The following is a 22,984-nucleotide window of genomic DNA, read 5'->3' on the forward strand; positions in this document are numbered from 1 at the left end:
TCTGATCTACTCAAATCAAATGCTGTGCTTATCAAAGAGTTTTTTATAATTTATAATTTATATGAATAAAAATGAGGTTTCATGTTAGTTCACCTTTGAGTGAGTTTAACCTCAGCCAATCACAGACGAGTGCACTATTTCGTCACGACGACAGCCAATAGAAACAGTCACACACGGCAGATGGGCGGGTCCCGTTGGAACAGCTGGGCTCGCGCAGAGCTCAGACCGGCGGTTGATGGGGAAAACAACAACGCGCTAAACATCATGAGGCTCTCTGAAACACTGATCTGGGCCGCTTTTCTCATCCAAAAGGTGAGAGAGACCGCCTCCATTTCACTGAAAACTCTTTATATACGGGGTTGTGTTCGGTAGCGACAACGTGGTTGACAGAAACAGAGGTTTTTTTTTCTGTCTTTGCTAACCGTGTTCCGGGAGTCCTAGCTGGGATGCTATGCTGCTAGCTTGCGGCGATCACCGTGCGGCCCGAAGACCAACACATCACTCACCTTCAGATGGACCATCAACCGGGCAGGATAGTCCCCAATTCACCACATCACCGAGGAAAACAGGATGCTTTAACAGGCTGTGTTTTAGCTTGGTGTCGACTAACGTTAGCTAACGTTCACATATGAAAACGGGGTTGCGTCTCGAAGCAGAAATATCTCCCCGCTGACTGAGACGTTTCAGCATGAGACATTCAAACCAAATAATTTGTCAGTAATTTCACCAACTGAGCCAAAGTTTAGCTTAAATTTGACTGATAGTCATTTCCTTCTCTGATCCATTCCAGAGAAGTGGACTCTTTGTTGTTATAAACGGGAAAGTCTTCCACGAGCTCAATTAATGCTGTTACACTTTGACACACGATGCATACAACTGTATAATAAAACCATTGTTATGACCTGCAGTAAGTTGGGGACTCTCAGCACTCTCTTTCTTTGCCAACTGCTCTGCTTGATGGATGTAAAAAATACTCTCTTGTGCTGTGTGTTACCCAATGGCCCATTAAACTTTACACATCAATAACAGAATCAATAATAATAAATGCAAACCTCCTGCATTCAGTCAGGAAAGACAAACTGAAAGGAGACCGGCTTCTGCTACAGGTTAATGGTCCAAGGAAGACTTCAAAAGGCACCATAAAAGAAATACAAGCTGAAGCTTTTGGCACCGTGTTTTTTTTTTTTTTAATAATACAGTCCCTGTTAGACATGTCATACACCTTCCCTCAGAAGAAACTCTCCTGTGAATTTATTCAACACACTTGCAGGTGGACTACAGACACTACAGTTCTGTGCATGATCCAAAATAAAGTTTGTGGAGTGATACCAACCTTTCTGCCATTTCCACAGGTGGTGGGCGAGCATGGTATGGCCCATTTCAGTGATAAGAGCAAGAGCAAAGGAAAGGATTACTGCATATTCTTCAACTCCCAGTGGGCACGTCTACCTCAGGACCTTAATAAGGCAGTAAGTCACCTGTGATCATGTGGTGTAATCATGTTCCTGACAACTCTTAGAGTCCTCCAGAGTTACACAGAACAGAATGCACTCATATCCAGATGATAAATAAAATCTTTTTTCAGTAAGTCTCATACAGCCTGTATGATGAAATTTAATCTCCACTCTGTTGATGTTTGGATTCCGTCAGCTGCTCTTCAAACTGCAAATATTAAAGGCAGATTACAACAGTGGTCAGAGTAGTCACAACAGTCCACCCAATAAAAAAAAACAAGAAATACAGTGTTCTGGTTGTTGGAAAGTTTGAACATCTAAAACAAGGCTTTGTGATTGGGTTAGCATCACAGCATAATGTGCGTGGTCCTTTCCTGCTGACCAAGAAGCTTGATGATCAAGAAAGAGCAATATTATCCACAACATAATTTCTTTCGGCTGCTTTAATGTGACAAATCTTTTTGTTTTATAGTCACGTCTCCAGATCTATGATCTGACATCATCGGTCCTGTGTTCGCCCTCCGAGGTCCCAGAGGGAGGCTTCCCCAATCGTATTCCCATGGTGCTGAGGGGCAACTGCACTTTCTATGAAAAGGTCCGACTGGCCCAGATTAATGGTGCCAAGGGCCTGCTCATTGTCAGCAAGGATAGACTGGTAACACTAATTATAACTTAACACGTTTTAAGGCTGTTGCTTGTATTCATTATTCATCAAGTATGAAATGATTTACAAGACAAAAATATTTGTTTTGTGTTTGTTTTTCCCTGCAGACACCACCAGCAGGAAACAAGACTCAATATGAGGAGATTGACATTCCTGTAGCATTGCTCAGCTACTCAGACATGCTGGACATAAGCAAGGTGAGAGGTTGGCACTGAAACTGACTGCCTATGTGATACAACTAATGTGTCATTTGGTCTGTTAGGAGAGATGCAGATGTGACTCGTTACTGTTATCATGTAGCAGACAAACTAAAAGTGGATTATTGCCAACAGCTGAACAATTATCTATACAAAGGAATCTATTCAGACCCCCCCCCCCCCCCCCCCCCCCCCCCTTAAAAAAAAAAAAAACAAACAAACCCAAAACATTGTCTTGCCCTCAGTCGTTTCTGTTTTGTTTTTTCCCCAGACTTTTGGAAAAGTACAGCTGGTTGCCATGTATGCACCCAATGAGCCAGTGTTGGACTACAACATGGTGATCATCTTCTTGATGGCAGTCGGAACGGTTGCTATTGGAGGCTACTGGGCAGGAAGCAGAGACAGCAAGAAGTGAGTGAACAAACGCTGACGTTCTGATCCATTTTGAACGTTTGTTTGGCTTCATATGTGCAGGAAAAAGGGAGTCATAAACTAAGAGCTTAGTATTTTTAGGGAGCCAAATGAACAAAACAAACAAAAAAAAACCTAAATTGATCATTGTGAAATCTTTTTTTTTTTTTTCCTCCATAAATGTAGGTTATCTCATTCCATTTTGGTAGCAAAAGTATTACTACCGCACAACCACTTGGGACATGTTATGACAGGACATAGAGTTCCTTCTGCCTGTATATACAGTGCTTTTAGTCGTGAGTGCCACATTTAGATCAAAGTTAATTTACCAGGATCATCCCTGGGGAAAATTAGTTGGATTTTTCTTTGCAGAGTTCAAGAAGTCAATACTCGCTCTCAGAAAACTGCATTCAGCATTTCTGCTTTTCAAACCAAGCAGTCAGCATTGCACCCCCATAACTTCTCTAAAGGCTATTACTGTTTATTTAAGGTCGTATGAGTGAGTCATCAATCTGAGCCAATCCAAAGCTATCTTTCCTGAAGGAGTTACCAGGGTGACTGAGGGCACAGACAGATGGGGTCTCTGACGCACACAACCGAAGGCAAAGAAACATTTAAAAATGTGACTGAGTGTTTACAAATAGGGAAAGAAATGAATCACTGGGCCAGCTAAAAGATGGCAAATACTGACCGAGGTCATCTTAGTTGCTTTAGCAAATCACAGTACATCAATGAAGAACTTGTGATGAAATACGTGAGATAAGTGCAGCTTTAGACTTTGCTCTGTAAGGTTGGTACAATAAGATGAGTCTTCACGGATACAGATCTTTGAGCTTTAGTGTTATGAACGTGGTTTCAACATCCCAAATGCAGACCTCCATTTATTGTCCTGCAGACGCTACATGAAGCACAAGCGGGACGACGGTACAGAGAAGCAGGATGAGGAGACAGTAGATGTGACTCCCATCATGATCTGTGTGTTCGTGGTCATGTGCTGCAGCATGCTGGTGCTACTCTACTTTTTCTACGACCGCCTAGGTACAACACAGACACACAGATATATCACTGACCTGAATATTAAATATTGCATGCACAGCAGCAAAACTGATTCCTCGATTCATATTTACTGAACCAAACACTTGCATTTATCTTAGTGGGTATCATTTGATAACAGACAGTAATGGATCACCACCCTCCACTGTTTCCTCACTTTTTAGTAATTTGGGTCATCGCCATCTTTTGCGTGGCTTCCTCTGTCGGGCTCCACAGCTGTCTGTGGCCTTTTGTCAAGAGACTTCCTTTCTGCAAGTGCAGGTGAGACTATATGTTGTGGCTTCATAAAGCTAGCAGTCTAAAGAAAGCCTGTTGTTATCCTTTTTTCTTCAGAATCTTGATATGAAGTCACCATATAAATGGCTGTCAGGCTGTTATCAACCCTGTTTTTTTTTTTAGTTGTACTCTCCAATTATGTGTCTGCAACATGTGGCCAAAATAGATAGTGGGCCGAGGTGTATAATTTTAGGCTGATAGGTGTTGCTCACAAGTAGTTAACCCCAAAAAACCTGAATGTTGTCCTTATATTCATGGATTTTATGCCCAATGTTTTGATGACAGGATTCCAGAGAACAACCTGCCATACTTGCACAAACGGCCACAGATTCGCATGTTGCTGCTGTCAGCTTTCTGCATCGGAGTCAGCATCACCTGGATGGTGTTTCGCAATGAAGACCAGTAAGTGCAAAAAGAAGAAGTCTCAATTTCACAAATACACAGATTTTCAGTCACATGCCTGGGAAAAAAATGATCCGACTCCCTGCGCTTGACTTATCACACATTGTGACAATCTCCGTTATTTTTTCACATTTTCAAAATATGCTGTAATAATGTGCCCACAGGCAAGTAATCTCCACCGCGGGGGCTGTTTGTCATGTGACATAATGGAGACTATTTTCTGTCTTCGTGTGGTAACGTGTTGGATGTACATTATGTGATGATACTGACTCAAGGGTTATGTGTTCTCGAGGTGGGCGTGGGTGTTACAGGACGCCCTGGGGATCGCCTTCTGTCTCTACATGCTGAAAACAGTCAGACTGCCCACATTTAAGGTGAGCTATAACCCGCCATAGACATCAACTGTTGCAGTATGGAAATAGTTCTGAATAATTTTCTGTCAAATATGAATGTATGACTTATGTACTTACTCACATTGTGTATTTTTTTTTATCTTTTACAGGCTTGCACTTTACTACTGTCAGTCCTTTTTGTCTATGATGTTTTCTTTGTATTTATTACGCCTTTATTTACTAAGGTTTGTCAAGACGTTTTTTTATTCACATCTACAGTCTCTGAGTTATCGCTGTGTCTTGCTTCTCTAACTTTGGGCTTTTCTCCACAGAGTGGGGAGAGTATAATGGTGGAGGTGGCAGCTGGTCCCTCCGACTCCTCCACACATGAAAAGGTGAGCTTGTTTTCAAATTCCACAACTCCCTTTGGGTGGGGTGGGGTTTAGTCTACTAAAAGAAGCAGCTTTCATTCCCCCTGCAGCTCAGAGTGCTCCTCTCGGCTCAGGGAGTGGAGTTAATAGCAACACTAATGGTTGTGTTTCCTCCAGCTTCCCATGGTGCTTAAAGTGCCCAGGTTAAACTTCTCTCCCCTGGCTCTTTGCGACCGGCCCTTCTCCCTCCTTGGCTTTGGGGATATCTTAGTACCAGGTAATGAAATGTGCCGTCACAATACATTCTGCTCAAACCAGCTTAACTCATAAGAAAATGATTAAACCACCATTGCTCCCAGTCACCCTATTAAGTCTTTTCTCAGAGAATAACATCATTGTAGTTGGACACAGTGTCCACAACATCTGCATAATTAATACTATATGATTCAACATTTGTTTCTCATAAATTAATAAGAGCACAATAACATCAGATAATGTAGAGTGCAGACTTTTGTTCTGTTGTCTGAGTGTGATTAGATGAGACTCAACACAGTAGCTGCTCTTGTTCTGAATGAAGTTCTCCTTTTTTCCCCCCGTCAGGTCTGCTAGTGGCGTACTGTCACAGGTTTGACATTTTAACACAGTCCTCCAGGATCTACTTTGTGGCCTGTACGATCGGTAAGTACTGAGCAGAGGGGAGGGGGGTAGTTGAAATATTGTGGTTATGACATGTTACTTTTAGCCTCATTGAGACTGAAGTAATATTAAAGGGAGTAAAGTTATATTTCTCAGTTATACTCTGCTGTGACTTACCGGTCTGTCATAAACGTATAATGACATCAGGGATGCCCAATTCCAGCTTCTTACCCTCCTGAGGGCTTTAATGTTTTATCTCTATTTATATAAACTTCTATACTGGTGTTGATAAATCTGGCTGGATTATAACAATGTTGACCTCACTTGTCCCTCTCTCGTCAGCTTACGGCATCGGCCTGCTAATCACCTTCGTGGCCCTGGCCTTGATGCAGATGGGTCAGCCGGCCTTACTCTACCTGGTGCCTTGCACTTTGCTCACCAGCCTCACTGTAGCGCTGTGGCGCAGGGAGTTGCCCCAGTTCTGGACTGGAAGTGGATTTGTGGTGAATACCAGTTTGATATGACTGCCTACTGCCGAAGGACAAAAGGACTTAAAAAAAAAAAAAAAGAAAAAAGGCAACAACAGAAAAGCAAAACAAAAATCTAGTGTTAAATAACATGCAGAATAAAGTGAAATTCAAGTTGAGTAACCCCTTTAAATAATTCCATTCGTTCCAACTGCCCCTCTCTGTTGCACTGTCCCCTCCCATCGCTGATCCTTGCCCTTCATTTTACTGTGGGTGTGCTCTAGTCTGCTGCTGAGGGCTCAGCTGTCTGTGAATGTCACTGCAGGTATTCTCTCTGAGCTACTACTACTCTACCATTAAGACATCCCCATTCTACTTAGAGTTCTCTTCTTCTGTTTTTCCCTAAAGAGTAAACATCTTATATTGCTCTGTGTGTGTGTGTGTGTGTATCTGTCTTAGTGGCCATTTAGCAAAATGAGTAATAACAACAAGAGAAATTATTGGAGTTGATGTGGACTTGTTGTCATTAAGTAGCTTTGCTTTATCTGTCTGCTTCCAAACCTCATGCGGTTTTATTTGGACAGGCTTCTCTTTTCATAATGAATATCTGGGTTGTTGCATTACTTATTTCTGACTACAGGAATGCCTCTGACAACAATATGAAGCCCTTAAAGCTCCTATCATCTAAATTTTGGACAGAGGAATGACTGTATACCTTTTGGTGGTCTTTGTCTTATCCTAGCTCTTCTGTGTACATGATTGTCATTAAGTTTATATTTCAGTTTGATACATTGGGCCATCTCACACAGCCTCTTTTTGTTTGTCCCCTGCAGCCTGCCATAGCACTCGCACCAATCAACTGTACACAAACGGCACCACCACAGACTGGGGGGCCCTCTACTAAATCGGAGTCGAACGCCACAGAACCCGCCGCTCAGAGCGAACACTCGCCCCAGCACCCGACTCAGGAAACGCCCCCGGCTGAGGAAGACGAGGACAAGCACAAATCTAACTAAGAGGACTTGTATGGCATTTTCCATTTCACTCCATGTTTTTATTTCTTACTGCGATTATTTTTATACATTGTGTCATAGTCAATGGATGTTTTAAGGATAGACGTTTATTTGCACTTGGTATGAAAGGAAGAGCAGAGGGGATCTGCATTTTTCTTTAAATTGGCTGGTTCAGTGGGGAAACAGGACCGGACAGAAGTTCAAGGCATTGAAACTGACAAACACAGAGAACAAAACCAAGCACTACAGCCCCAACACCTTCCTCTGCTAGCCAACTGTACACTCTGGACCAGTGGTGGAAAATAACCGAGTGCACGTGCTCTGGAAGTATAGTTGTGAGGTACTATTGATTAGCTACATTTGAATTCTTCTGTTATACATTTTAGAGGCTCTCAGCTTCATTTATTTGTCCCATTTTTGGATCTGACCTTAACATCAGATAACTTTCTCCACCACTCCTCTGTACCACTGGAAAATTCCCCGGACTATGACCCTGACACTTTTAAGAGCTGAGGCTCTTAAAAGGCTGTCGGTCACATCAGGGTTTAAAATGGCAAAAACACTTTGTGTCGATTCAGATTGTGTAATCACAGCAGTCACTTTCTGTCAAACAGCATATGTGAGTGGAGGTCATTCGGGTTTGGGCCTTTGATCCAACAAAACATGTCACGTAAAGATTTAAATAACATTTTTCACACAACAGCTCTTGAAGGAAGTAATTGAGATTCTTCAGTTGGATTAAAATAAGCAAAGGAGATAAATCCTGAAGAACATGTGCTGGCCTGCTTTGGGTTGGTTAGCATGTTAGCGGTCAACCAACTAGCTTTGCCAAGTAATCGCCACGTCACCAATTCTCCTAACCTGATGTGTCACTTCCTCTGTGACTCAAACTGAATTTGTATGAGTCACGTTTGACTGAAGTCTGAAAGCGCGGTGTCTGATTCAGCTTTACGACAATCTGTCCTCAAAGATATTCGTGTTGTGTCTGAAGTCAAAGACGTTCAGATCGATGAAAAGTCTGCTTAAATCTGAGGGCTGAAAATGTGGTCGAAAACCTTCCAATCACTTTGTCTTGCAGCACGAAGGCTTTTAAATTAAAAAGCAATCAGACACCAAATAAAAGGCTGTTTTGGCCGCCATCACTCCTCGAACGTACAACAGTGATGGCTGCACAGTTTGATCAGCTTTTTAAAACACGGTGCTATCATGAATGTTGACTGAGCCAGACCTATTAGATTTGTTTTTTGTCTAGACTGAAGATTTTTATCTTCTTTTTGGTATATTTAGTTTTGCATGCTAATATTTTGTGTTTACCCTTAATATAGAATTCAGTGTATAATCTATATCACAGACTTTGTATACATTATTGGTGGTGTGCCAGTTTAAAGACGTTGGCCGTGTTCCCCAAATATTTACTTATATTGTCTTAAGATGTTGTTTTGGCCTTATGGTGTCCGTAACAGGCGGTACAGCAGAATGTACCATGTGTAACGGCTGCCGTGTGAAAAAGGATCACTGTAGTCAGATAAAGTGCTACAGTGTAATGTGTTGACTGAGCAGCAGAGGACAGGATGGGTCACCAGTATCCCTACATAGCTTTTATGAAGCATTTGCACAGTATTTTTTTAATTCATGTGCTGACAGAAGTTGTTGGTTCGTGTCCATATATATTACTGTACTTTTTTTTTTAAGAGATTAAAGAATTGGAAACTAAACAATCAGTATATCCTCAAGCAGACAGATCCTGAGAAACACCAGAGCGCAGCAAATTTCAAAATTTTCTTCATTTATGATGCAGGTTAAGTTCTTTGAGTTTAAGGTAAAAATAACCGAATCAGACAGAAGCTGAATTGTTTGGATTTATGCCCTCCCTGATTCAGTGGAGCAGCGTTTTCCAGGACATGAGATTATTCATTCACCACTATAGTTTGTTGTCACCAAGTGGTTTTTAATGCCTCTGTTGAGGAATAGATATAATAAACAAATGTTGTGTTTAATATTTGTTGTGTTTTAATTTTTAATATAGGCTACAGGATCAAAAATGGAGTTTAAAGGTTAGAGGCTATTAAAGTTTTGCTCTCTCTACCACTGCCTGGACTCAACATAACTCAGCCTCTTGCAGCAGCTTGAATGTGTCTGTTTATGATGGCCCTCCAGCTGCTCAGGCTCTGTGCTAATGAACAGCTTTTTGACAAACAACCTCTTTGTCTGTTCAACTCAGTAGCTCAAAGTGGTGGAGTGTGTGAGTTTCTTATTATTTGGGATCAACAAAGCTGTCAGATTAGTTTGTGTAAAGCTTCACACACTGGTAGCCCTGGTAACAAACACCAGCATGTAACACGAGTAGCATCAACTTACCACACCCACAGCTGTTAAATAAGCGTTATAAGACAATGTTCAAATGAAGAAACGCCTCAGGAGGCTTTTTAACTGCTGTAAGAAAGTTTGAGAAAACTGGGTCTATAGTGCTAATACAAGTCAGTAACTCCAGAGGAAACCTCCCATTAAATCAGGTGGACGCCTTCAAAAGTTACTCTGGACAGTGTTTTCTGCTGAGCTGCTGTGGAGAGATGGCAGCAAAAACAGAAAACATGATTATTCCCTCTCAGATGGGTGAACTTTAAAATGACGCTTTGTACAGGAAAGGCTGCACGCAAAGCCTGCAACGATCACGATGGCTCATCCTTCGAGTTAAAAAAACAAAAGAAAACAAAACGGACTCCTTTAAACGCCCTGGACGTGTTTCACGTTTTTTTGCTTCTTTAGGTCACCAAGTCTCTACAAAAAGCTTGAGGCTGTAAAGTCGGCCATCTTTTTATTCCTTGAAACATCACTTTGAAAGATATTTTACATGGAACTGAGACGTGACTGCAGTCTGTTTCTCTACCAGAGAAAAATGTGCCCCTTAAGTGGGGAAAGTTGAATTGTATCAAGAGTCGCTCAGAAACTGCAGTTGTGTCCTCTTAAAGCTTCAGCAGATGTCCTGTGAGGGTGCAGACACGAACTCTTCAACAATCCTTTTTAATTTCCCCTTGATCAGAGCAGATTCTGAGGAACAGGCACTCAGTACACAGGTCAAGGAGACCTAACTCATCATGATTGTGTAAGTGTAATTATGTGCTTGGCACTTCATTTGCCAGCAGTTGTAAACTTGTCCATTTGGAGCTTCATTAATCATTAAATGGAAAAGAAAACAATTTAAAAGATACGAGTGCTAAATTGTTACAGGCGACCTACTCTCATTTCAAATAAAAATTATAAAAAAAGAAAAAAAAAGAAAAAGAAGGAACTTTTCAGGAAAAAAAGCGAAGTTTTAGCAATATCTTAAAATATGATCTTTCCCAAAACTACAAATGGTTGAAGCTTTTGCTTTTTACAGTTTTTCTTATAAAACAAGTCCATCAGTTTGTTTTTTTTTTCCCCAGTTCAACTGTCAATGTCATGAAGTCACTTCTCCACAGCTCCACTGCCCCTTTCACATGTTCAAGTCCTGTTCTGAAGGGTCTCATCCAATCTCCGTTGGTAGTTTGTGACTAAAGGAAAATTACCTTCTCTTTGCCTTTTTCAAGAATCTCTTTGGGGAAGGGAGGCGGTGCAGGTGGAGCCTCACTGCTGCTGCTGCTCAACTTGTGCGTACTGAAGGACTGAGATGATTTCACATTGAGGGCGGAGCCAGGTGGTTTGAAGATATCTGAAAAAAAATTCAAGTATCAATAAATCCGAAAGAGAGCATGAAAGGAAAGAAGCGGTGCTGTCACAGCTGGTTATAATAAATTTTTAACAGGCCATTTCGTCTGCTCACAGTTGACTTCTCAAAGACTTCTTTTAAATGCCACGTCTGGCCACGTTTCTCTTTGAGTGTCTGTACCTGACTGGTAGATCCTCTGAGGACTTTGGTTCCTCTTGGCTCTCAGACTGCCACCTTCTTTCCCTGTAACTCGGATGGGCAGCACCTGGTTCACGTCTATAGAGGCTGGAGGTAGAAAGACAATAATGGGCTCCTGTGTTATTTATTTATGATTATGCTTGAAGTACATCCTCGAAGGAGAACGAAACTTACACAACATTCAGCAGAAGCTAAATGTTTGGGACCAACTTCTAAGCAAATGAAGTGTCTGCCTGTATATTTAGTGTATAGTTCAACTGAATGAATGGCAAAGACCTGTTTGTATTTAAATTAAAAAAAGATGGAGGGAAACATTTTGTGTCAAACTGTACAGTCCTGCTGAAACAGGAGCAGATGAAGCCAACAGGGCCGTGTCCCGACCTGCACTGTGCGTTCTCTGGTGCGATCCCTTCGTCCTGAAGCCTTTCTCCTTTCCCTTGGCCAGAGTAGCCAGCTTGGTGGGGATCTGCTGCTGCACCACAGGAGGTTTGTAGACCTGGTTGGTGGTGCTGATCAGGTGGATGGGCAGCTCAGGTTTGGCGGGCTGCAGGCTGATGCTCTCCTTGCGCGGTGGGACTTTTGGTGGAATTTCCATGAGGTTGGAGTTGGTGAGATTTGGAGCGAAAACCTGAATTGCACCGTTCATCATGCTGCCCCTGAATGAAGGATAACTGGAGAGATTCCAGTGCTAGAGGGAAAGAAGAAACATAACTTATTGCACATGTTTTTGTTCATTCCACCCCTCCTAAGTCAGTTCCCTGACTAAACTGAACTCAAATCTAGCAACAATAATTGGACTGACTGATTCATATCGTTCCTCACCTGTGTGGAGTCATCATAGTTGGCGTGTCCTGTGCACGAGATGTGCTTCGACTTTGACTTTAACTTCTCCTCCCACTGCCCCAAACGCTCCTTCTCCTTTTCCACTGATTTTGTGGACTCCCTCAGCCTCTCCAGGTCCCGCTGGTAGTCTCCCCTTTGCATCTCCAGCTCTGCCCTCTCCTCGTTGAGCCTCTCCTCCCACTTCCTGCACTCGTCCTCCCTCTGTTGCACCTGAGCCTCCAGAGCCTCGATCTGTTTCTTCTGCTGCTCCATCTCTTTCTCCCAGCGCAGCTGCTTCTCCTGATGCTGAGCCTGCAGCTTGTGCAAGTGTGCGAGTTCATCCCTCTGCCTCTCCAGGTTGCGTTGCTTCTCCTGCTCGAGCAGCACATTGTTGTAATGGCGAGAGGGCTGCTGGCTGTTTGACTGAAAAGCGCGCTGCAGTTCAATCTGGCTGTCCTGCTGGGCGATGACTGCCTGTGGATTGAATAGGAAGACATCAAAAAACAACAACAACAACAACAACAACACAGTATGCTACTTTTGATTTAGAAACCATGATGACATTCTTCTCATAAAGTCACACACAAACACCTTTGCAATCCATTTTTTGGAGCAGTTTACAGTATTTTACCTTTAAGCTGTGGAGCGTCCTTGAAAGATTCATCAACCTGTCATTCATCTACAGAGAAAAATAAGTTATCAATGATTTAACATGCATGGCAACAGAGAGGAAAACGATTAGGACAATATGTATTAGCAGTTACCTCAGGGAAATGACTGGAGGCTGAATAGCAGTTTGGCCCTGGTAGTGTCTCTTCATCAGCCTTCAGAAAAATAAAAGGAGCCACGTAAATATGAGATATTTTAGCTCCAGGTGGAAGTGAGGTTCAAATTATTTACATCTGTCTCACTCACAGACTCTTCCAGGCATTCAGGACTGGCCGGCCTCTCAGCTACGTGTCCATCTGAGGATTATACATCCAGTCTGTTTATATAAACGTTTACTTCCTTTTTGCTGATAATTTATAAAATATTGATTTGGACGTGGTGCAATGACTGTGTGAAGCAAAGTGTTGTGAGCACAGAAACTTTGTTATAATAGCATAATCTGTGTAAACTTAAACTAAAAAAAAATAAAAAATACAATGCCATTCTAGAAACTTTTTAAAAAGCAGCACTGAGCATAAACAAGCAGCTAAAAAACATTAACTGTGTTTTATTTGGACTTATTACTGTCTTCTAAGACTTTAATAATTGGGCTTTATCTGTATGACGCATAAAGGATAGTGTTTCTCCTGAAGTGGCTGTTCCTGTAGTTTTATTCCAGCTTTGTCCGATTAAAACGGTGTGACCACTGTGTGGTTACTTTTATAATGTGCAAACTTTATTAAAAGAACACATCTTACTTTTCACAGCGTTTGCAGAGGAGTCACTGTCATCGTCACCCAAGGTCTCCCCCATCCAGAGCTCTCTACTCTCTTCCATTAAAAGGTTTGGGTGTCTTATCTTGGAGAAGAGCAGGCTCAGCAGGTTTTTCACTGCAGACAAAAGAAAACCACAGCTCCTTAATCCTCCTAAACAGAGATCATCGGTGCTATTTGAGTCATGACGAAGCAGTGAGGACAAACATAAACTGAATGTTTCACTTTTACTTGTGTCTCATTCAGGCATGAAACGTTTTTTCACTGCTACTGAAAGTGTAAACCGCCTAATTATCCCCGTTGTGACAATAACTGAGTCAGTTATATAAATAATTCACATATCTGGATGGTGTCACTGTCTGAGCACTTACCCTCATCCATGGCTCCTTGGAGCAGCACTCCCCCCTGCTGGAGGTCAGAAGCGTCTCCTCGCAGCAGCAGCCCCCTGTGGGGTGTTTCCTGCTCCAACACGCTGGAGTAGAATGCAGCAAAGATCCGCTGCTTCTCTGTCAGACATTGTAGTATCTGGAAATCCCTCTCCCTAAGAGCATCTGAAGAGCAACAACACAAAATAAAAAAAACGTGTTTAATAAATCTGCAGGGGAAACACATTTGGAAGTCTACCAGCTGCTATGTGTGATCTTTGATATGAAGTTTTACCTTCATAGTGCTGCAGTTTGGAAATCAGGGCACGCTGCTGCTCTTCTTGGGGATAGCTGGAGAACAGACATCCAACTCATTTTTGTTTTTAAGATGCATCTTAAAGATATACTTTTGGAGTGTAGGACTGAGTGTAATCTGCTCTCATCTTACTGTTCCACAGCTTCTTGTATGAGGGTGGTCCAGGTGATGCGTTCCTCTCTCGAGCCCGTGTGGATCTCATACATCTGTGGCAAGCTGGTGGCACAGGCACAGATTAGGAACATGGCTTTATCTTCATGGGCCACTTCTCTCACTATCAGCCCACGAAGGGAGATCACCGGTGGTTTGTTCTCCTGCACAAGTCACAAGGATCAAACAATCATGATCTGCCTCGCATCATGCTTACGTTTATAATATTCACTATCTGTTTGTGTAACAACTCACCATTGCAGCAAATACAAGCCTCTGATCTTTGTCTTGTAGGAGGAGGAGCGCATCAGACAGCAGCACAGCATGAATGTCTACAGGGGAAGATGAATACAGCACAACACACAAGCACATGTTTTGACTGGAGCTGCCACGGCTTGCGACACATCTGTCTTGCATTTCGTGAGACTGTTCGTCTTTTGACACTTAATGATATTAAAACAAGGAGAATTCACCCTGAAACTGAAGCTCCAGATTCAAGCATTTATATACATTTTTAGTTTTAGTCTAATTTTTCTACACACATATTTGCACTTGAGTCAAAACTGGAAAACCAGGACATCACATTTGAAGATGATCAGACCTCCTCTCTGACATGCTCTTCCACAAAAATGTGCTATAAATGTCTTCTTATGCAGAAGGAAATACAATTCTTTCATTTAAAGCAGAAGAAGAGTGTCTCCCTTGTAGTGTAGAGAATGTAACAAAACAAAACATCATTCTCACTACATTCACACAGAAGAAAAGTTCAGCCACAATGTCAATGAACTCCACAAACCTTTCTGTCTGCCGGAGGACTTCCAGGTGACGGGACCTTCGTGGAGCATGGTCTTGTTCCCCTGGATCAGATCCTCTCTGCGGAACAACTGTCCATCCTTCTGCCTGCCCTGAGATTTTGGGTCCAGATGCATGCCGATCTCTCTCAGACGGCCGACTTTCTCATAGTCACTGACCTGAGTGTTCACCTGGCTTATAGTGTCTTTGATCCGTCCCAAAGCCTCGACGAGGGACGTGTGCTCTTCTGTGTCAGCTGTAAGGAGCATGAAATGCATTATTATCAAGCTACATTTTTTTATATTCATGAAGACATTGCATAAAAAAAGACCATGGTACGGTTGGTGTCACTTTATATCAGAAGGAAGCCAAATGAATTGAAGTAATTTCAGCTTTTCAGAAGTCTAATAGTACCAAATGATGAGCGGCAAGATTTCACCTTCAGTGTTTGCGATGATTCGCTCCACCAGGACGGGATATTTTGTGATCCGTTGAGTCACCAACAGAAAACATTCAGGGATCCCCAACCTGCGCACTAGAGACAGCTGACCTAATTTCTGGAGAAAGTAAGAAACATTTGTTCATATAAAATTTAGCATATGTAACAGCTAGTTTGCCATTTTGGGTGAGGCATCACAGACGAGTTTATTTGGTATGAAGCGTGAAAAGTCCAGCCTTTTCAATTCATTGTGTGTTGAAGTGTATGGAAACTGATCGGTGGGTGTAGATTACTTACTCTAATAAGAATCTGCAGCTTCTTGTTGGTCTGAAGCTGCTCTTTGTAGAAGCTGACGGCTTCATTTTGATGCTGACAGAAATGACCATAACACTCCTTCATGCCCTCTCCCACCGCATCTGAAAACTATTGCAGACACATTCATTTATATTTTTAAAAGAAAATGGGGCACAGACTTTTCTTCCAGGTAATGAAAATATTGAATGTGTTTATTTTTGGATAGGGAGCAGAGGAAAGAGGAAGTTTTAGCTTTATCCCCCACACAAAGTTTGACTCGAATCACTTGCTGCCAAAACACACCTGACATGTTGCAACCGCACATGCACAGCTGAGGCATTAGGAGAGCTAATATAAGAAAATTGGAAACCAGATGAAAATAAAACTGAATTCTTAATTCGCTTGCAGTCCTGAACACAGACAAAGGCTATAATTCACAATGAAAAGCTCTACTGCCTCTGTGCATTCAGGATATTGCACCCAAAGAGGTAAAGATGCTTTGCTGGGAATGTGATGCTGGTGACAGCATCATTCCTGGGCTTATGGAGCAAACACACCCTGCAGTCCCTTCCACAGACATACCAGGCATTCCTATGGACACCTGCACACTCAGTCAGCACATACAAAGACCGACAAGTGCGGAGAGGGGTGGACCAATGTGAAGTGTCACTAAGGAAGTACACATATATTCATCCCTAAATGCAGCACAAATACTGAACCAATAGTTTATACAAGTTCCCGTATTTTTGTCTGTCACAATATCAACAATGTCAGCGCTGCACTGCAACACAAAGCAACAAGAGGGATCGTGGTATAAGTGTTAAGGTCACCTAAATTTTGGTTCTGGGCCACATTCAGGACACATTATAAACAGCAGACCTGAATGCACAGGCCTCAATGCGTTTGAAAGCAGTTAAATTTGCCGTAAATGTTCAGCAGGAAATATTGTGTACATCAATTATGATAAATGTATATTTATCGAATAACGTATTCATCTTCCTTTTGATAATTTCTGCAAACTTCCAGTTGCCAGATCTTAAATGGAAAGTTCCTCAAACTCACTGTCTGTTATGTTGACATGCAAACTTTACTGACATTTTGGCCTGAAGGTGAGTAAACAATGATGTTTTCATTTGTGGGAAGAACTTTTTTCCCCTCAAACTTTTACATTTACATTTTCAAGGAAATTCCCCTGAAAACAGTATTTCTCATTGAGATCAGTTTAAGATTAGATCAAGATCATTTATATTGCATGCAAACATCCAATCCAGCCTTGTAAGTATTTGAACTGTGATGTACCTGAGAGATGAGGATATCCCCCACTTGAGTTATCTGGTAGCCATTTGGGCTGTCCTCCTCCTGACACTGGCTCTGCCGTACTTTGAGGCGGTTGAGGAAGTGCTGGTGGTAGAAGAGGAGGGTGTCCACTTTGGGGAATAGCTGCTGCAGTCTGGTTTCCTCGATCAGCTGAGACTGTTTCAACTCGTGCATGTAGACATGCAGTAAGATTTTTATGGTCCGTACATGGTGCATCTCCGTCTGGATCAACTCTAGGAAATTGATAAAGAGACACTTTTTTATTTCTGTGCCTGTTATAATAAAGACCAGTTTGAGAGCCTGCCCCTTGCAGGAAAATTTACCTTGAGCAAAGCACCTTTTCTAAATTAGACAAGTGAGTGAAGCTGAGTTAAGTTGCTGCTGCAGCCTACCATAGATGACATCCTGTCTTTTAACAGCCTCTTTGGTCAGAGCCTTCAGGTAACTCTGCTCCACCGCCACACTCCAGGACTCCGCCTCCAGGTTCTGGGCATCGGTCTCAAGCACACCTCGCAGCCAAGCATAATGGGAATCTGGGAATCATACAAGGTCACAGGACTTCTATCACTAAAACAAAGCTCATGATCTGTGGTCATATGAGTGTGTATACTGGGCAAGGTTTTTTTTTTAAATATATCAGACAAGGTTGTTTCACTGGCAAGAAAAATCTTAAACCAGATTAGCCAGATTTTAGTCACTGTGACTAAAGTGACAGTGAACAAAGCAAAATTCTATTTAAAGCTAATCAAAAACAACACACTCATATTTAACAGGAGAGGATTAAACTTCACAGAAACTGAGGTTTCCATCAGCAGGGAAAGAAAATCCAGCTGTTATGACAGACGGTACAAGCAGCTTTCAGCAGCTCCTCATTCCTACCAACTGACCTTCTAGGTTGATGGGCTCAGCCAAGGAGGAAGCCAGCGACACAGAGTCCTCAGAGGAGAGCTTCAACCGCAAGCCATCCACGTCATCCATTGGCACTGGACAGGGTTTAGTTGGTATGAGATGAGATAAGGCTCAGCAGGTAAATTAAAATGTGATGTCAGCACAAAAACACACACACACACACTAGGGATTTAATTCATGAGTTGGATGGTTGGGCTTAAATATCTGATGTGAACTAAAACAAAACCCTGATGGCAAAAAAGAAAAACATCCACAATGATGACAAAATACATTACATGACTCAGATGAAAGCTTTAATCTGAACGTCTGGTTTGAATTTCTGTCATGTGTGAGGTAAAATATCATTTAGGACTCTGTCAGCTGCACTACGAATGTGACCCACATACCAAAAACGACAAAGTCAAAACACATTTTCACCAACCTGGGAATTATGGTACAGTTGTAAGAAGAGGAAGCCGGCTGAAGACTGTATTTCTCAGAGGGAGTCAGAGTCATACCTGGACTATGGAAGTTGGTAATGCGGCCATTGGACGGCAGGACAGAAACAAGTTCCCCAGAGCTGAACCAGACAGAGAAAAACAGGGAAGCAAAGGGAGAGGAATAATGTCTGAGGAACAGAGGCCTAACCAACACTTTCATGGCGACTCGATGTAAGAAAATAAAAAACAAATGAACCAATAATTGCCCAGAGACATTTTACTTGATCGTCTCACTCTACAGGGATCAGAACAAGGAGGCTTTTATGAGATAATAGATTATTAGAAATCTGGGTTTTAAGGAGACAGTGCAATTCATGGTGCTGAATCCACAACAGCAGGCTGCTACAAAACTAATCTACCCCCGTGGAGAGGGAACTGGTTTGGCAAAATGTGACAGAACAGCTCGAGTCAGATGAGCTCTCAGCCAGCGACCCAAATAAAAGTTTGCAGGAGAACATAAAGCTGCACTACAACAACAACATATTCTGTCATTTTTAGAAGAGACACATTGATCAACGTTGTTTTTTTCCACACCTAAGAAGCAAACCAGACGCAGGATTACCAGATTCTTTTCTTCTCACAATTTTTCTCCCCTCGTTGAGATTCACATGGCTGCAGAATGGGGTACGAAAACCTTCTCACCCTCCAAATAATCCTATGACAGGAAAACCATTTAAATCTAGTCTATGTTCCTCATATTTGTGTTTGTACGTGACTTCAGAGCCAAATCATATTCTCATCCGCAAGTGACTCACCTTATTCTTATAGACTTCTGACTTTTTGTTTTCCACGGAAGGAACAGAAAGCGGAAAAATCTCGATCAACCAGTGGCTAAAAAAAAAACAACAGCAGAAACTGAAGAAGGGTCCACGGTGATCTGGCTCCGTCTGCATGTGTGTGCACATTCAAATGGATCCTCGAGGGTCTATGAGACTGAACCACTGTTGCATACAAAGCCCTCCACCCGATTGAGCAGTGGCAGTGGTAAAGCTGGTGGATGGAGATCAGATGGAGGAGAGCTGCTCCATGCTGTGGGAGGTAACATCAATCGCACTGAACAAATGATCTTGAACAGTGAAAAACCAGAACATTTCCACATCTAAAAACGATGGGAGGTATGAACTCAGCTAAAAAGTTGACTTTCTAGCCTACAACTCCATCCTTGTCTAATCACTATTCTGAGAGTTTAGAAGAAACGCAGTGGTTGTTTAAATGTCAGACACACCCAAATCATACACAACTGTTTGACTAAAGAAACTGTGACATTAACTCACACCGGAGCTTCCCTCCCAGCCCTAAACCTAACCCAGCCTCACCCATGTGAGGATCGGAAGTGAGTGAAGCTCATTTCAATGGGATACAATAACGTTCCAGTGTTTCAGAAAACTTTAAACTGCTTTTAGCAAACAGCACTGTTCTTCTTAAAATTTGATCTAAATCACAACGCTGATACTGCAAATGCAATAATAGTGGTTTTGCACATTTTCTGCATTCAAGAAGGCCAAAGCATTACGGCTGCACATCCATTTTAGCAACGGTTGTAATCACAAAAGTTGACTAAATATGACAGCGTTCTTTTTGGCACATTGTGGTTGGGCTTGTGCACAAAAAAAAAAGATTAGGGGACCACAAACGTTGTAAAAGTCTAGCCATCCAATAGATGGTGGCACCAGAGGAAAAGTTACCAAGCTCACCAAGATTCGTCCTCTGGGAGACATTAATACCATTAAAACCAAATTTGGTGCCAATTATCCAGACAGTGTGATCATTATCAGGAAAAGTCAAAGGTGGGGGAGTCACCTAAATTAAAATATTTCATTTTCTGGAGATCATGAACGTCTACAAAAGTCAGATCATGACAGTCCATCTGATAGCTGAGCGTTGTTGAAATTGCAGTGTGAACCAACTGTGTGTTGTAGATTTCTGCCATGTTACGGACCAAATTAATCACCTGTAGCACCAATAATAGCATGTTTTAAATTTCATTGTTGTGCTGTAAACTACTAAACTAAACTAAACTAAACAAAAGAAAACACAATGTTCTGGTCCACGACCCGCCTGAGTGTTAGTCTCATATCACTTTCTCTCCCGGCTTGTCTCTAAGCCTCACTGTATATTGTGGTCGTATGGATCAGGCCCTTGTTGAGAGTGGCGACCACGCCTCAGATGAATCAGTGGGTAGAAAAGGAGCGGAGCAGCATGAAATACAGGTCATTCCCTTAAGTAACACAAGAGACAAAACAAGACCAACGAGTCTGCCAAGTATCTTGCAGAAGATTGAAAGATATGAGAAAACTGCTAAATGCTGTTTGTGGAAAGCAGCTTCACTTAAAAAGTTGGACTCTAAGTGACATAAACAACAGAACTATCAAAGCTCACAAAAAGACAAAGTGCCTGATAGTCTTCTCCCTGCCGGGCCATCAATCCTGTAGCTGTACCCATCAGCATGAGGAAGCGCTGACACAAAGACACCAGTGATCTGTGTTACTCTTGTTCCTGATAAACTCCAGAGACTCTTTCTGTTTCACGTTATCTGCACTGTAACAGAGGGAGTTAATTCAGTACAGGAGTTATTTTTTGCACCGTCTGTGTTGTGGTCACATGCACCAGCCTTGACACGGCTTACTTATTAACTTCCAGATACTAGCAGAGTGTTTATCTTCAGTGTGTTGTGAACACATGCCAAAGCGTTTCTGTCAGTCTCCTAGGAGTTAAATTCAACGTGAAATGAAAGTAAATATACTTCTGGTCACTGCAGACTCCAGAAATACCACATCACCCTCACGATTTGTCATTTTATGCTTAAAAGCCGTTACGGTCTCACACCTCCCCCCTCTTCAGCTCATCTCAGTCTCACAACTTCAAGATAGATGTTCACAACTTTTTTCTTTCTTCGGGGATTACGTTTCTTTGAGTAAACCTATTTCAGTATTTATATTTTACCTGCCATTGCAACTCCAACTTCATTAAATGGAACAGACCCATCCTTTCTGATACTACAGGGCCACTCTGTGTTTGTGTCACACCCCCTTTGCAATTGTGCTGTGTGTGGTTTGTCGCTCATCGTTGTTTGTGTACCTTCATTGTTGTTTTTAATTGGTTGGAGGTTGTTTTTTTAATCTCTAGGTGGCTCTTCTATCTCTCTTTCTGGTTGTTTTGAATGATTTGCAGTCGTTTTGAAAATCTGTGTGGTTGTCGACACCTGTTTGTGTTGTTTATGCTGTGCGTCTTTTTCAATCAAAAACTTGTGTTAATACAAAGTAAACCATCCATGACTCCAGCTCCAGCTTTTAAACTGTTGGCTAATCAAGATGTTTCAACTGTGAAGTCGAAGCAGAAATAACATTTCTATTGAAAACTTTAAAGTTTCTGGTCATTTTATATTAAATTTATTGATGTACTTATTGTTAAAGCTTGATATTACACTTAATATCATCCCGCATATAAACTAACACTATTTTTTTTTTTATTTTAATTGCATTTATAGTTCATAACGACGGATTGTTGTATTACTTCAATTTTAACCTTTAAAGCTTCTATTAATAACACATTATGGTATATTTTGTTATTCAACTCAACCTTTATTAGTAAAGCACTTTAAAGACAACGGAAGCTGACCAGGCCGGCGGAACGGCCATTTTAACCGTTAAAAGTTTGAAAAGAGTGGAATCACAGTAAAATTGATGAAATGGATTAAAAGGACACGATCTTTAGTGTCCTGTGTTGTTTTCTGTGGAAATGCAGGAGTCTGGATAAAGTCTCGGCGGCTCCGGACAAACCTGCGGAGGCACACAGGCAGGTGACAGGTGAGCAGGTGACCGACTACCTGTTAGCTTCCAGCGGCCGTCCTCCTCCACCGACTCCGCCGCTTTTCTTTACAAATGGCCGCTGGCGCTGCTGAACACGACCCCGGCGACGACGGCCTGGAGTTACCGCTGCAGTTGTTTTAAAGTGCGACGTAGAAGAAAGAAAAAATCAATTAAAAAATTAAATCCGTGTGTTATTTCCTGGACGCGTCGAAAACGGAGGCCCATCTTTGGAAACAGCTGTTGTCGAACTACAAATCTGTTCATGTGTCCCAAATTAACCAGGACCTGTCCGTCCGGCTCATCTCTTTATCTCATTATTTTTATTATTATTGTTGTTATTTCAACCTTACCCGGAGGAGAGGTGACGCAGCGGCTGCAGCAGGAACAACAGGTCGGGCTAAATGAGAAGCTGTGTCCGGAGGAACAAGTGCAGCGGGAGGAGGGACGCTGCAGTCCCGGCCGGCCTCCCGGCGGCGGGTCGGCCCTCCTTCTCCTCTCCGGGCTTTGTGTTTTTGTGCAGTTCAACACAATCCGCCGGTTCATGCTGCAGGACCGAGCTCCTCACACTCTCACACACACACACACACACACACACACACACACACACACACACTTTAAATGAATGCACACATGACAAGTCTCTGCCGGTGAGACCTGCAGGCTTACCCTGCAAGTTTCCACATTATCTCCACACTGACTCTCAGAAAGG

At 42.2% G+C, this 22,984-nt stretch overlaps 2 protein-coding genes across 8 annotated transcripts; one reads left to right on the forward strand and one right to left on the reverse strand.

The window, feature by feature from the left end:
* The first annotated feature begins 216 nt into the window (after positions 1–216).
* sppl2 (signal peptide peptidase-like 2) lies at positions 217–9,326 on the forward strand. Its single transcript, XM_029524134.1, has 15 exons — positions 217–312; positions 1,353–1,469; positions 1,927–2,109; positions 2,226–2,315; positions 2,587–2,726; positions 3,622–3,764; positions 3,944–4,040; positions 4,341–4,457; positions 4,750–4,831; positions 4,960–5,034; positions 5,122–5,184; positions 5,338–5,437; positions 5,761–5,838; positions 6,139–6,299; positions 7,097–9,326. The coding sequence occupies exons 1-15, from the start codon at positions 265–267 to the stop codon at positions 7,277–7,279; spliced, it is 1,677 nt and encodes a 558-aa protein (XP_029379994.1). The 5' UTR covers positions 217–264; the 3' UTR covers positions 7,280–9,326.
* Positions 9,327–10,655: 1,329 nt separating this feature from the next.
* On the reverse strand, positions 10,656–22,846 carry arhgef18a (rho/rac guanine nucleotide exchange factor (GEF) 18a). Of its 7 annotated transcripts, XM_029524128.1 has the most exons (22): positions 22,626–22,846; positions 22,293–22,401; positions 19,222–19,495; positions 18,409–19,121; positions 17,966–18,061; positions 17,471–17,611; positions 17,061–17,311; positions 15,765–15,890; positions 15,468–15,585; positions 15,033–15,284; positions 14,492–14,568; positions 14,219–14,400; positions 14,066–14,121; positions 13,777–13,956; positions 13,391–13,522; positions 12,900–12,949; positions 12,749–12,808; positions 12,616–12,663; positions 11,985–12,458; positions 11,544–11,850; positions 11,145–11,249; positions 10,656–10,967 (listed from the first exon to the last, which is right to left on the reverse strand). In XM_029524128.1, exons 5-22 carry the CDS (start codon positions 18,054–18,056, stop codon positions 10,810–10,812), a joined length of 2,808 nt encoding a protein of 935 aa, XP_029379988.1. In that variant the 5' UTR covers positions 18,057–18,061; positions 18,409–19,121; positions 19,222–19,495; positions 22,293–22,401; positions 22,626–22,846; the 3' UTR covers positions 10,656–10,809. The 7 variants fall into 7 exon arrangements, with proteins under 7 accessions (XP_029379988.1, XP_029379991.1, XP_029379987.1 ...); XM_029524131.1 differs by lacking the exon at positions 19,222–19,495 and having other exon boundaries at positions 18,409–18,546; XM_029524127.1 differs by lacking the exon at positions 22,626–22,846 and having other exon boundaries at positions 18,409–18,546; positions 19,029–19,121; positions 19,222–22,619.
* Positions 22,847–22,984: the final 138 nt, after the last annotated feature.

This window comes from Echeneis naucrates, chromosome 17, assembly GCF_900963305.1.
Source record: "Echeneis naucrates chromosome 17, fEcheNa1.1, whole genome shotgun sequence".
In the NCBI taxonomy this organism is placed as follows: Eukaryota; Metazoa; Chordata; class Actinopteri; order Carangiformes; family Echeneidae; genus Echeneis; species Echeneis naucrates.

Excerpts from the sequence above, each read along its gene's own strand:
- sppl2 (XM_029524134.1), top strand. The coding sequence starts at position 265 with ATGAGGCTCTCTGAAACACTGATCTGGGCCGCTTTTCTCATCCAAAAG. Across the intron at positions 3,765-3,943 it reads CTTTTTCTACGACCGCCTAG|TAATTTGGGTCATCGCCATC; the intron begins GTACAACACAGA and ends CTCACTTTTTAG. Across the intron at positions 4,458-4,749 it reads GTGTTTCGCAATGAAGACCA|GTGGGCGTGGGTGTTACAGG; the intron begins GTAAGTGCAAAA and ends TGTGTTCTCGAG.
- arhgef18a (XM_029524133.1), bottom strand. The coding sequence starts at position 18,056 with ATGGATGACGTGGATGGCTTGCGGTTGAAGCTCTCCTCTGAGGACTCT. Across the intron at positions 17,612-17,965 it reads TGAGCCCATCAACCTAGAAG|ATTCCCATTATGCTTGGCTG; the intron begins GTCAGTTGGTAG and ends TATGATTCCCAG. Across the intron at positions 12,664-12,748 it reads CCTCCAGTCATTTCCCTGAG|ATGAATGACAGGTTGATGAA; the intron begins GTAACTGCTAAT and ends TTTTCTCTGTAG.